The sequence below is a fragment of the Nilaparvata lugens genome, chromosome 7 (genome assembly GCF_014356525.2).
Source record: "Nilaparvata lugens isolate BPH chromosome 7, ASM1435652v1, whole genome shotgun sequence".
Taxonomy (NCBI): domain Eukaryota; kingdom Metazoa; phylum Arthropoda; class Insecta; order Hemiptera; family Delphacidae; genus Nilaparvata; species Nilaparvata lugens.
In genome coordinates, this window is record NC_052510.1 from 36,516,953 (window position 1) to 36,532,907 (window position 15,955).

The following is a 15,955-nucleotide window of genomic DNA, read 5'->3' on the forward strand; positions in this document are numbered from 1 at the left end:
TTGAATATGATGTTCATTATCAGAGATGAATGAAATTTTGTTTTTAGGTTTTCCGATGCTCTTCCCTATGAAGAAAACAGAGTTCGACTCACTCCATGTAAGGAGAATAAGATGGGATATGTCAACGCCTCTCACATCACTGTAAGTCATCTATTATCAAATTTGACTCAGAAGTCTGATCCAAACACTTCTTGTAAATTCAAACTTCTCATCTACTAAATCAACTCAATATAATCTCATTTGATTTTTCAATTCGTTAAATCGCCATTTGGTGACAAATTTATCTAATAAATTAATAAATAAATGTTTTATTGCAGTAGCAGAATAGAACATCAAATGTATCACAACGTCAAACAATAATTAATGAATCTAATGAACAAATAAATCGTTTATTACATTCTCAACCTATTTTATGATTCACTCAATTTACTGAATATTCAATAATATTCTGATCTAATAAACTAATTCTATTCCATCAACTCAATTCAATAAATCTCTATTAATTTTGCTCTGAATTTTTCTCAAACTCATAAACTCAAATGTATTGACTTTGCACTTGATAATGCTTCAAGGTGCAATTCCTTAGAGGCGTGCAGCTATAAGCAGGCTAGAGTACATAAACTATAAATACATTTATTAGAAGACTCATTGAATTTTATTTTATACTAGCTTACCCGGCGAATTTCGTACCGCCAAAAAGTCAATTTATCTCATGTCACACTTGACTTTATTTGGTGAATCATGAAATTTATTTGACAATCAATATTTTCATTCACATCTCAATACGGACTCCCTATGAGCTTAGTCATGCAGCATTTATTATTCCGAAAACATATTCTTCTCAATCATTTGGTAGTAATATCTATCAGTAAAGTTTTGAATTTAAAAAAATATATAGATAGGTTAAATCAGTGTTTCAAAGATGAATTTAATGTTTTCATAGTTGCTGATTGTCAATAGATGCTCCAGAAAATATGCAATGTACGATGAATTACACAGAATTCCATCTTCCATTTTAGGATGAATATAAAAATTCATACCATCAAACATATATAGATAGTTTACAATGATCCATGATAGACATGGATAGATTACAATCCATGAGACAATACTAAAGATTTTTGGAAATATTAACTATTAATAATAATTAATTAATTAACTTGATTGCAAAATTTTACATTAAATAATTATTTGATGAAATTCAAGTTCAATCGTAATGAAAACAACTTCCTTCAAAAAATAATTAATAATAATAATACGTTTCGAGGGAAAAAATTAAGAACAAAAAAAGTTGAAGTCTTGGGATTCAAACCTAGTATCTTTTGATTCAAAGCCAAGTGCTTTACCAATACGCCACGACTGCGGTTGGAATCGAATGTCTTGTAAAAACATTATAACCTCCATCGCATTATCCTTATTCTGCTACCTAGATAAGAATGAAAATATTATTTATTTATTTACTCGTTGATATAATTACAAATCATATGAATATGATCGGGATAGAACAACAGGCATAGCCCAAAACTATTCTGTTCCCAAATTTTGATAAATAATAAAATGTCCGAAAAAATAGGTTATGTTCTTACTGAGGAAATTTAAAGTTCAAAGTTCTGTCCAAGAATATATATTAGCTAGAAATTTTGAATTTAGAATGATTACAATACTGTATAAATATATTTTAATGATTAAAATAGTGGTATATTTCATTTAAAAAAGGTTCAATTCGTTCCTGTTTTATAATTCATAACGATATTCATTAATTTTCGCATCTTCTTGTGAAGTGATAACAATTAAACTGAAGAAAATGCCGGCAATATTAAAATATGCTGTTATATTTTAGGATGGACCCCGATTGAATTCGCCCCCAAAATAGATGGAAAATGATTATTCTTAGCACTTTGTTAAAAATAATTCGACACATATTATTTTAAACTAGCAGGTAACCCGTGCTTCGCAAGGTTCTATTTTAAAACTTGACATAATGAAATCTAGAAGAATTGAAAATAAGCATATAAGAATCCTCGGTTGATTAAGATTTAAGATACAGATTTTTGATTAAGATAAGTGTTTAAGCCAGTTCTTTCCTTTATTATAGTAGAGAAGATGATAGATAGATGGTATATCATTGTTACAGTATTTTAATAAATGATTGAATAAGTTGAATAGTTTCCCTTTCAGAGGGAGTTTTGACAACCCACAAAACTCATTTGTCAAGATAATAAGGAAAAGGTGCATCTGACCTTATTTTTTTGCTCAGCTTGCCAAAATACCCCTCATTCCAATATTAACATTTTCGACTGACTGTGCAGTGAGTCAGTCATACTATCAGGACTCGAATAATTTTGAAGTTTTAATTGAATAAAAATAGAAGAGAATTATTTCTTATGTAATTTGTTTATTATATCATCAACATATCTGTGTCAATAAATAATATATTTTTCTTTAGAGGATTATTATCATTAATTATTTTAGATTTTTCCTGTCACACTTAAGAAATGTTTGTGTGAACAGTGTTATTGATTCATCACTTGAAAGAATCCAGCCCGACCACTTCTAACCTAGGGAAAGGGGTCTAATCAATCTAAAATTCACTGACGCTCATTTGGTGGATAAATTACCAATATATTAAAAAAAAATTATTAAGAACAAGGCAATACATGATTTTCAACAGTCGTTGACCACTACTTAATAATTTTCAAAACCTGAAAATGACAATCTCAAAAAGAAAGAATCTAGGGGATCCAAGGATACCCAGTACGTAACTGAAATCCCCAAAAGATCAACATTGATCTTGAATACAAGGAAAATAATCCAAAACAGAAATAAGCAAGTCCACCCAAGTATTACTCAATATCCAATAAAAGAATTAATGCATGTTCAAAATAAAAAGATAAAAGAAATTACTATTCAAGGGATACTTGGATTACCTAAGATTCCACAAATACAAAATCAGTGAATCTCTGATTAGGTTGCAGTCCAATTCGTTCATCTAACATCACCCCAGTAGTGTTGCGGTCAAGTGTTCCTCAAATACACTGCTCGATCATTTCCGACTCAACACGGACAGTGAAAGGAATACAATAATTCATTATCGAGAACAAACTATTATATTCCCAACCTGACAAGGATAAACGAATAACTTCCCCCACTATTCGCCGATTGTTCCAGTTTGGTAGAAAAATTGGAGATGTATTACCTCGATTCGGCGAACTTTCCAATTGGGAGTAACAAACTCTGGTAGTTCAACAGCATTCGGCAAAATTAGATGGTTATGCCATTGTACAGCCGTGGTCCAACAGATCGTCCGTGACGTCAGAATCAGAATGTCGCCCAGCTCGTGGAGTGTCGGACAGTACGCCGAGATCGTGAATCCCCATGTCGTGGACCGCTTAAAATAATAAACAATCTACAATAGTTTCTACTCCTCTAACAATAGGAATTCAAAAACAAATATTTTCAATTGGAATAATTTTAAGGAGTTCAAAAAAGAGTTTCGAATTATGCAACAAATCTATGCTTTGCGCACCTAACCTACTGTATAACAATCATTTCGGTTATTTCTATCTTAAGCATGGAGCCTACATGCTATGTATTGGCCACTCTTGAATTATAATCAACTAGTACTACGGCAAATAATAGTGGAATATCAAAATTATAATATTTCTTTATTAACATAACTATTGGAATAATTGTCATCTGAAATTTATGGAGATTAGCTCTCCCCACTTTGAACAGAAGTAATTATTGATGTTTAAATGAAATAACGTTTAACAGAAAACAAAGTAATATTTCTGCATCCTGACTTCCTATTCTAGTAGTAAAATTTGTTATTCTCGTCCAGAGAATCCATAGGATCACTTAATTACACGATCTAACCTGCAAACTTACAATCTAACCTGTCGTACATTGAATATGCAACCTTATATTTGTCTTATTACTACTTGTTTTGAGTCTATGGAAATCAATGTTCCCATTTTTGGTATAATTATTACAAATAATAATTAAATACTTATGCTAGTACATACCTTTTGCGGATTTAATAAACAAGTAACCGAAGCGTTTGGTTAGCTTGGCTTGTTCAAGCGTCAAACGTTTGCAAAGAAGTGCATTTACTCAAATGAGACATAAATTAATAGCTAGGTGAACGAGAGAATTTGGTAAATGAGTTAGGCATGTTAAAATGCCAAAATTTAAATGCTAAAAGAAAGAAAAACTGTTCTTTAACAACACAAAATAGCTACATTGGTTAGAACTCAAAGACCCAAGCCAAAACAGACGCCAGCTATTCTCTTTCCCAAACAAGGAACAGAGCTTCTTAGATTGCCTGGAAGGTAGACAGCCAGCGCCCTCTACAACTTTGTTAAACCAAACTTTATTGGATTAAAGCAGTAAAAGGGAATTTATTTACCAATCAAATGATGGGCAAAAAACAGTAGAAACAAAGGATTTGATAGGTTTATTTAGTTGGAGCCAAACCTCAACTACCAATCAAAGCAGTCGGCAAGGCAGACTGGCAACAAATTTAAAGAAAATTTCCCACAAAGAGTTAAAAGGGAGAAAAACCAGATGGCTTCAGCGGGAACTTTAAATAAATCAACTACCTTGTAATGGGACCATTACATTCACCCCCTCGTTTTGGTGTGAAACACCAGGGAAAATCACAATCCCAGGGTAACTAACTAGATAAAAAAAATAACCTAAGTTTGTGGTAAATCAAGTCAAATAACCCACCGTTTCATGTGCTGCAACAAACTAATAAATTGGTTCCTACCTAGTATTAAGACAAAGAAATGAAAAGCATTCCCCAAGTGCATTACTTGTCAAGAGATATATGACTAAGCTTACATTCTATTCATATATTACGCATTTATGTACAACATAATCACGAGGACAAAAATGTTGAGACTATCCCAACCCATGTGGAAGAGTGACAGGATGCAAATAGGATTCCACAGGATACCAGATCATGGGATCCAAAGTTTCCAAAATACTGGAAAAATTCGAAAAGTTTAAATCATGAAGAATGGTGCTGAAAGCAAAATATTTGGAAGAGGTAAAGGAATAATTGCAAAAGCAAAACAAAGTGGAATGATTGTAAAAGTAAAACCATGTCAAGTTGACAAAACAAAGGAAGCAAAACTTCAAATAAATCATGTGGAATAGGACGAAGTTCCCAAAGGAATACAACTACTTAAAAGGAGAATTTGTGAGAATCCTGACCTTCCAGGTGGCCAGCCTGTCAATCAGTTTACTCACCAAAGAAATAATTAAGACAGAGATCAATAATAAAAGACGTTAGTCTGGTTTGAAGATTTTTGATTAATCAATTTTAAATATGACAACAAACAGTTGGAAACCCTGAACCAATCTAGCTTTACCTAACAAGTCAAGCAATGACTGAGTGAGCACCGGTTCTCACCGCCATCAACTCAACTTGAAGCAGAAGATTTTAAAAGAAGTGAGCAGCTCCATTCGCACACTAGGGGTTGAGAAAATCTACACAAGCTTCCAAGAGATAAACACCACAAGAAAAATAACATCATTAGCATACTCTGCTGTTCTTGATTCTAGAATAAGACAAAACCAACAATAACTGAAAAGGGTTTAACTTGACCTATGGTAATTTCCAAAGGTACAACTACCTAAGACAAAGTTCACATACCTAACCAACTTGAATTCACAGATGACTCTGTTGGCAGACTAACTAAGGAATAAAGATAGTTCTACTATCATAACTTCAAATATCCAAAATGCCTAAGTCTAATATGAAATCAAAACAATTTTATTAGAAAAATAGAACAATTCACTTTGTTCCCAGTGTACAATGTCAACACTACTTTTATATACAGTCCACAAGTTAACAACTTTCAGAGCCTTGTGGTGTAAAACTCACCAATTATTATACAAAGACATACCAAATAATTACTAAATAGCACAAGAGCACATACTGCAGTACATCAAGTCATTGACTACAACAACAAAATTACAAATCCATGAAGACAATAGGACCTAGCTCAAATTTTCGTGAAATATAGTTATTAACACAAACAATACACCAAATTCTTCCAAGACTTTATACCTCAAAGTCAATGTCCACAGGAAACAAATTCCTTACTCATAACACAACAATGAAAATGTAGTACACAACCACATCGTCAGACCAACAGCTTAAAGAATAAGCTAATACCCATATATACAAGTATTTATTAGAATAGGAGGGCAGTAAAGATGTCGCGATCATCTATTAATTACCATATTCCCATTACACAAGAATTTTCCAAATGGAAAAAACAAAGTATTCACTGTATTAGATGCTGTCCAGATACAGTAATGTCAAAAGTTGACATGAATAGAAAGAAGACAAGTCAGCTCTACTGAACAAGTTTCCCCTCACGGATAAGAAACAAGTTATTCAGTGTACTTCTTTAGTTGAGATACATGTGCTTTCTGCATATAGACTCCTGTTTCAGGATCATGCAAAGCTGCAGTAACTGGTGTCAAAAACTTCTTAATCAGATATGGTCCTTTGAACCGATAACTAAGCTTACTCATCACTCTGTTAGCAGCACTAGACAGAACATGTGATTGCACGAGCACTAAATCACCTATCTGAAATGGGACTGCTACTCGACGTTTGTTGTATTGCTCTGCCATTCGGGTATGCGCTTTCAACAAATTTTTCCGCGCTTTACGCCAGATCTGCAAGGTGCCAGGCTCCACGGTTTCAGGAAGTATTTCGTCGATTCCCCACGCATTGGTCAAGGGATGATTGGGAGCATGTCGAAACATGAGAGAGAATGGTGTGCACCCGGTACTTTCATGTTCAGCTAAGTTGAAAGCTAGGCTTAACCACTCTAGACTATCACTCCATTTGTGTTGAGCCTCCGCATGGAAAGCTATCAAAGCACTCTTCAGGTTTCGATTTACCCGTTCGGACATGTTAGGGGCAGGGTAATATGGTGAAGTAGTGACCTGTTGGATGCCCAGCTGAAAACAGAAGTTCTTGAAAGCATTAGAGGTGAATGCTGGTGCGTTGTCAGTAACCAGACTTTTGGGAACTGAGAAATTCAAGAATATTCCTTTCAATGCTTTAACAATAGAGGCAGTATTTCCCTTCCTCAATGGTATTAACCAACAAAATTTGCTGAAGGAGTCTACACAAGACAAGATTTGAGTATAACCCTCAGGAGTTCTAATTAGAGGACCCACCAGATCACAATAAAATCGTTCCAGAGGTTTTGTGACCACCTTGGATGAGAGGAACCCAAAATTGTGTTGTCTAGCAGGTTTGCTTTTCTCACACACATGACATGATTTCACCAAGCGACAAATGTCATTTCTGACCCCAGGCCAGAAAAATTTTTCAAGAACCTTGTTTGTGGTTTTGAAAATTCCTAAATGCCCACCTAGAGCACTTTCATGGAAGTATTTGAAAACCAGGGGTATTAAAATCCTGGGTACTACCACCTTTTTGTCATCAGAGTTCCGTGATTTGACAACAAGTACACCCTTACTCAATGAATAAGGAAATTGGTCTTCATTGTTGATTATCTTGTCGATTACCTCTTTACAAAATGCATCATTCTCCTGATGATGTTTGATTTCAGAAAAGACAAGGGGAAAATCCGACAGTTTCAAATTGTTAACAAAACAAAAGAGAGGTTCTATTTCCTGAGCCGAAGGAGACAAATCAAGAGGTTCCTCCTCATCTTGAAACATGCGGGACAAAGAATCAGCACAGACATTTGATTTTCCTGCAACATGAACTGTTTCAAATTGAAACGATAAAATTCTTAATACCCAACGACCAATACGACCACCTTTGGGGTTGTTGAGAACCCAAGACAGAGCAGAATTGTCTGTAAGCAACTTAAACTTGGCATGTTGCAAGTAGACTTTGAACTTCTCCATCCCAAAAATAGCGGCCAAACACTCCAATTCATAGGTGCTGTAACGTGTCTCATTAGGTGTCAACTTCTTGGATGCATATGCAATAGGTTGGAGGATGCCATCTGTTTCCTGCGATAGAATTGCTGCAATCGCTGTTGAACTGGCGTCAGTCTGCAAGACAAACTGTTTGGTGAAGTCGGCAGTTCGTAGTACAGGTGGGTTGGCAATGGCCTTCTTAAGTTTGAGAAAAGCCTCCTGATGAATATCAGTCCACTCAAATTTGACATTTTTCTTCCTCAATGCATTGAGGGGTGCAGCAATCTCAGCAAAATGAGGGATAAACTTGTGATAATATGCAACCATCCCAATGAACCGAGCAACTCCTTTTTGATTTTTAGGAGGAGGGAAATCTCGAATACTAGTAGTCCTGCTTGGATCCACAGCTACTCCATGTTCGTTCATTATGTGACCCAGAAAAGAAATTTGGGTTTTCCCAAAGCTAGCCTTGTCAGGATTAACGGTGAATCCAGCTTGCCGCAATTTTGATAGCACAATCCGGATGTGAGACAAATGATCTGAAAAATCTTTTGAATAGATGACAATATCGTCGAGATAATGAAAAACAAATTTATATTTCTCTTCTTCAAACAATTCATCCAGAACACTGGACAAAATTTGTGAACCAACTGCCAGTCCAAATGGCACACGACAGAATCTGTAGGTTGCCCTCATGGTACAAAATGTTGTGTAGTCCCTACTGGACTCATGCAGAGGAACCTGATAATAAGCAGAATTTAAATCCAGTACAGAAAAGAATTTGGCTCCATTGAAGTTGTGAAAGGCACTTTCAATGTTAGGAAGAGGCACAGAATCTAACGAGATACGTTTGTTTAGAAATCGATAATCCACCACTAACCGCCATGATTCGCTGTCTGAGTCATTCTTATCTCCTTTGGGTACCAGAAAACATGGACTTGAATAATTGGAAACAGCCTTCTCAATTACTCCTTCCTCCAACATTTTCTTTACCTTTTGATCAACAATCTCCCTTTTGATTGGGTTCAGCTGATATGGAGGGCGACGTACAGGCTCAGTTGAGGTCAAACGGATTTTATACTCCAACAAGTTTGTTTTACCCAATCTTTTGGATAATACATCCTGGAAATCACCAAGAACCTCATCTAAACCGGACTGCTCATCCTGTGACAAGGGACTGTTACTATCAAGGACTCCAATAGATGCAATCAGTGGTGACAACAAAGATCTCCACTCCGTGACAAAGTTGAATTTAATCCGTGGTTTGAAGCCAAAGAAATAGGAATTGTTGAAAAGATTAGGAATCAGCTGGGAAAACTTAATAAAATCACACCCTAGAATGACAGGAAAGGCAACATTTTCGGCAATAAAAAATTTGAAATTCCAGGTGAAGTTTTCAATTCTGATTTTTATCGAGACTGACTTACTCAACACAAGAGGGCTTTTATTTGCAGTGGTACAGACAAAATGTTCTTCAGAGAAGACAATGTGGTCACCATTGGCTAACAATTGATCCAGAACAGAAGAAGAAATAATAGATCTAACAGCACCAGAATCAATCAAAGCTGGTGTTTCCAAAGCCCCTAAACCCAAAAAACAAACAATTATAGGCAGGATTTCATTCATGAGTACTCTAGCCTTATGGTTGGCAGGATGCCGCTTATCCAAACGCCTGCTCCTCTGACCATATTTAGAGATAACTCTATTTCTGGGTTCACCCTTGTATCCCTCCAAGTTGGTAAACAATTTGTTTTTGGACTCATAGTTGGAATTTTCATCAAGACATGCCTTGACTAGTCACAACCTCTTTGATGTACAGTCACGTGCAAAGTGACCTACCTTCTTACAATTAAAACAAGTTACCTTTCCACTTCCACCAACTGCGCTTGGTCCAGGCTGCTTGACATCAGGCTTATTGTTGGAGGTACCAGCGTGTTGTTGTGCCGATTTTGACCTACAGTTCATAGCAATGTGACCTCTCTTTCCACATTCATAGCAGGTCCTATCCCGGTGTCCATAAGCCGTAGAGGTCTGCCTGACGCTACCGATTCTCGAACTCTCCACATAGGCTCGCTCATTGTCAGCAAAACTCAGGTTCTGTGATAATACACTCATCTCATTTAAAGCTTGAAATGTGGTTGGTCTTTCCTGGAAAATAAGACGAGATCTTTCCGCAGGATTCAAGCCTGAACAAATTGTGTGGACTATTTCTGCCTCAGATAAGTTGATTCTGAGCAAACTTGCAGCTTCCCTGATCGAAACAATGTAACTGCAAAGTGGTTCCTGTGAGCTCTGTAAACGATAAAAACGTTCTCTCTCAATGGCCGATAACAAGCGTTGAGGAATGAAATATTGTAGAATACCTTTGTGAAATTGGTCAAAACTGATGTTTGAATTGATTGCAAAATTCAAACGTTCCCCTAAAGGCCCTACCGCAAAAGGTTGCAACAGCTGAAATAAATGCAAATTACTTACACCAAATTGGCTTCTAATTTTCAATGCCACTCCCAAGAATTTCAATAAAGTCTCAACTGTCAATCCATCAGTGACAGGTAACTCTTTCAATAAAGACTCAACTGGATTCTGTAATTTGTTGTACAAACTTCCAAAAGGTGAAGATGCACTTGGGTCTAAACGAGGGACACCTGTGGAAATTGCTGGATTAAAGTTGAATTGACTAGGTTGCACTGGCATGAATTGATGTGCACCTGCAGGCGGAATGTTCAAGGTCAACCTTGGATTATTTGTCCTGAGAGGAGCACGACCAACTGGCTCAACAGGAATATAAACTTCAGGTCTGCCTACTTTCTGCAAATTTTGTGTTGGAGGCAGCACTAAAGTAGTAGTAGTTGTAGAAGCCTCAGGAACCGTTGGAGATGACATGGCTGTTGAATACGGCACTGGTGAAGCTCCGCGGCTAGGAGGTCCAGGTTGCCAATTTGACAATGATGTAACTATCCCTAGTATTTTTTCTATACGTTGATCCAAATCTGAAAGCAAGCTCTCTTTCTTTTCAAAACGGGCGAATGTCAACAAGTGGATAATTCTATTTGTGCAGTGGGACACATTGGACATACTTTTGAGGAAAACCTCCTTCCTATTCTCGGCCTCCATGTCCCCACTTAAACTAGCACACCAGCCCTCTATCCATCCTATAATATTGTCTATTTGACTTAATTCAGACTTGGCAGAGTCGTCAGAGTGATTATACCTATGTAACTGTCTTTCCCCCTCCCCATGCTCTTTTCGCACCTCTCTATACTTCTTACGTAGATCATCTACACTCATAGGTTCAATTTCCTCCCCGGGGATTCCCATGGTTCTAAGTTCAAAATGAATCTGAAACTTTACTAAATGATTAGGGTTAATAGCTCGAGCTAACAAACCTCTCATTTCCCCACCTGAAGCTATTTTCTCCTCTATCTCATGTTTTACTTCCCAAAACATACTTGATGGGGACTCTGTGGATTCTGTTCCCTGAACAGTCTGATCCCTTACTTTCCGGGTGGTATCTGAGGGTTGTCCGGACATATTTGGGATGCTGGTTTCCATCTTGTCAAGCTAGAGCAAGCTAGTACAAAAAATTGAAAAGAAAATAAAAATATTAATGGCAAATAGAAAATTTCAAAATCGTTGTGTTTTAAGACCAAGTCTTTAAAGTTCAAATTCAAAGTCACTTCATACCTTGAATTCAATTCATACTTCAAACTCAACTCAGAATCCAACAAAAGGTATGCAACATTGTACAAAATTAGACAAAGTAAAATTATCATGTATAAGATTCTATCTTAAATTTTTAGATCTTGTAAGGCACATTAACTAACAGTACTGTCAATATTATTAACATTTCCATGCTAAGCATCTTCAATCCTAAATAACCAATGATGATTGTCTATCTCAATACTCTAAATGAAGATAATATGGATGCATTAAATTATTTCCACTCTCAGAAATTTAAATTTATCCACACCTGACTACAATACCCTAACCTGTGATTGATCGACAATCAAACCACATTCCTCAGGTTAGACTGGCGGTCAAGCTGTCATGCTTGGCAAGCAATGAATCAATCAAATATATTAAGTAATAAATTTGGAAATATGGATATTGAAAAGATATGTCTGAAAAATATAGAATTTGGAAATTTGGTATAGTTACCAAAATAGCAGAGTGCGGCGCAGCTTACTGTCACACTTAAGAAATGTTTGTGTGAACAGTGTTATTGATTCATCACTTGAAAGAATCCAGCCCGACCACTTCTAACCTAGGGAAAGGGGTCTAATCAATCTAAAATTCACTGACGCTCATTTGGTGGATAAATTACCAATATATTAAAAAAAAATTATTAAGAACAAGGCAATACATGATTTTCAACAGTCGTTGACCACTACTTAATAATTTTCAAAACCTGAAAATGACAATCTCAAAAAGAAAGAATCTAGGGGATCCAAGGATACCCAGTACGTAACTGAAATCCCCAAAAGATCAACATTGATCTTGAATACAAGGAAAATAATCCAAAACAGAAATAAGCAAGTCCACCCAAGTATTACTCAATATCCAATAAAAGAATTAATGCATGTTCAAAATAAAAAGATAAAAGAAATTACTATTCAAGGGATACTTGGATTACCTAAGATTCCACAAATACAAATCAGTGAATCTCTGATTAGGTTGCAGTCCAATTCGTTCATCTAACATCACCCCAGTAGTGTTGCGGTCAAGTGTTCCTCAAATACACTGCTCGATCATTTCCGACTCAACACGGACAGTGAAAGGAATACAATAATTCATTATCGAGAACAAACTATTATATTCCCAACCTGACAAGGATAAACGAATAACTTCCCCCCACTATTCGCCGATTGTTCCAGTTTGGTAGAAAAATTGGAGATGTATTACCTCGATTCGGCGAACTTTCCAATTGGGAGTAACAAACTCTGGTAGTTCAACAACATTCGGCAAAATTAGATGGTTATGCCATTGTACAGCCGTGGTCCAACAGATCGTCCATGACGTCAGAATCAGAATGTTGCCCAGCTCGTGGAGTGTCGGACAGTACGCCGAGATCGTGAATCCCCATGTCGTGGACCGCTTAAAATAATAAACAATCTACAATAGTTTCTACTCCTCTAACAACAGGAATTCAAAAACAAATATTTTCAATTGGAATAATTTTAAGGAGTTCAAAAAAGAGTTTCGAATTATGCAACAAATCTATGCTTTGCGCACCTAACCTACTGTATAACAATCATTTCGGTTATTTCTATCTTAAGCATGGAGCCTACATGCTATGTATTGGCCACTCTTGAATTATAATCAACTAGTACTATGGCAAATAATAGTGGAATATCAAAATTATAATATTTCTTTATTAACATAACTATTGGAATAATTGTCATCTGAAATTTATGGAGATTAGCTCTCCCCACTTTGAACAGAAGTAATTATTGATGTTTAAATGAAATAACGTTTAACAGAAAACAAAGTAATATTTCTGCATCCTGACTTCCTATTCTAGTAGTAAAATTTGTTATTCTCGTCCAGAGAATCCATAGGATCACTTAATTACACGATCTAACCTGCAAACTTACAATCTAACCTGTCGTACATTGAATATGCAACCTTATATATTTGTCTTAATAACTACTTGTTTTGAGTCTATGGAAATCAATGTTCCCATTTTTGGTATAATTATTACAAATAATAATTAAATACTTATGCTAGTACATACCTTTTGCGGATTTAATAAACAAGTAACCGAAGCGTTTGGTTAGCTTGGCTTGTTCAAGCGTCAAACGTTTGCAAAGAAGTGCATTTACTCAAATGAGACATAAATTAATAGCTAGGTGAACGAGAGAATTTGGTAAATGAGTTAGGCATGTTAAAATGCCAAAAGTTTAAATGCTAAAAGAAAGAAAAAACTGTTCTATAACAACACAAAATAGCTACATTGGTTAGAACTCAAAGACCCAAGCCAAAACAGACGCCAGCTATTCTCTTTCCCAAACAAGGAACAGAGCTTCTTAGATTGCCTGGAAGGTAGACAGCCAGCGCCCTCTACAACTTTGTTAAACCAAACTTTATTGGATTAAAGCAGTAAAAGGGAATTTATTTACCAATCAAATGATGGGCAAAAAACAGTAGAAACAAAGGATTTGATAGGTTTATTTAGTTGGAGCCAAACCTCAACTACCAATCAAAGCAGTCGGCAAGGCAGACTGGCAACAAATTTAAAGAAAATTTCCCACAAAGAGTTAAAAGGGAGAAAAACCAGATGGCTTCAGCGGGAACTTTAAATAAATCAACTACCTTGTAATGGGACCATTACATTCCAAATTGTTATTTTCCACATGTATATGTTATTGGCACAGATATGTTGATGATATAATATGTATGTATAATAATGAAGATAAAACACATGAAGATTTTGAATTATATTTAAATTCAATATCACCTTCTATAAAATTTACGATGGAAGCTCAAGAACATGAAATAAATTTTCTTGATTTAATGATTAGTATGAAAGATAACAAACATGATTTTAGCATTTATAGAAAACCCACACATACAGATTGTATAATTCCTAGCGATTCAAATCATCCTTGGCAACAAAAAATTTCAACTTTCAATTCAATGATATACAGGCTAATAAATATTCCCATGTCAAAAGATAATCACAGAAAAGAGAAGAAAATAATAAAATATATGGCTATAACAAATGGATATAATACCAAAACTATTGATAGAATGAATTACAAACAAAAAGAAAAATTAATACAGAATAGAACTCAAAATAATCAAGGAAATGTAGGAAATAAAGAATATATTTGTGTTCCATATAACACAATATTTAATAAAGCTGTAAGAAAAACCTTTACAAAGATTAAATTCATTTCAGGTTATAGGACAACAAATAATGCATTCGAACTGATAAAAAAAATCAAATTTTAATGTACAGAAAAATAAGTTTAAAAAATCTGGAATCTATGAACTTAAATGTAGTGATTGAACAAATTCAACAAACGGGTAGAAATTTCCATATCAGGTTTCGAGAACATATCCAAGCACTAAAATCTAAAAATTATACACAAAAGTCGGCATTTGCTGAACACTTGATAGATTCAGGCCATAATTTTACAGATATAAATTCCAATATGAAAATACTAAATTATGGTAATAAAAGTCGAAAAACTGAATGTCAAAGAAGAATTTCATATTTATAAAGCAGCAAAATTAAACACAGATAAAATAATAAACTTAATCCAATTAGACACCAATAACCCCATTTTTGATAGAATAATGCGAATTTAAACCCAAAATTTACAGTCCTAGTTCATAAAAACATATGAATAGACTAACAATCATATGATCAAAATAAGAATCTTTCAGCAGTATTTATTTATTCACTTCATATCACTTGGAAAAGGCATAAATGTCCGAAACATGTTGTGATAAAATATTTCTAGAAGGATACTGAGATTTTTATTTTTCTTGATATTTAATACTATTATTATATTAATTCTGAAAATATTTATCAATTATCAAAACAATATTATTGAGGTTAAGTGGTATCAGGTAGAAAGCAATAATAGAAAAACAGATGTTACTTTTTTAATTTCGACCATATGATTTGGTGATTTTTTATGAAATTGTATGTACCATTAATGAAATTTGAACATTAATTCTGAAAAATCTAGAAGGAAAATTGAAATTTGGGCTTCCAGGTGCACGAGATTGATATTTTTAGAATCTATGTGCAAAATTTGGAGATCTAAATCATTCCCGTTTTTCCGGTATGCAAACCACAAGTTGACATGCTTTGATGCGAACAAACGAACACACAAACAAACAAACACAATCCTACTGACTCTTATTATATAGATGTTAGTCCAAAAATCTGAATAATATAGCTCTTCAATTGGGTTCAACAAATTAATTTTCGTTTCTGATACACGGATTTCAGTAGGCTACATACGGTACCGTACCTAACCTTCATCATACTTGAAATACATCTCTTATGTTAAGA

General features: G+C 34.9%; 1 protein-coding gene across 5 annotated transcripts in view; it reads left to right on the top strand.

The window, feature by feature from the left end:
• LOC111062944 (tyrosine-protein phosphatase non-receptor type 21) overlaps positions 1-15,955 on the top strand; it is a 127,665-nt gene that overhangs the window by 92,626 nt on the left and 19,084 nt on the right. For all 5 annotated transcript variants that reach the window (XM_039432645.1, XM_039432644.1, XM_039432646.1 and 2 more), the window contains one exon: positions 48-141. In XM_039432645.1, coding sequence (XP_039288579.1) covers positions 48-141 — 94 coding nt within the window. The remainder of the gene's footprint in view (positions 1-47; positions 142-15,955) is intronic.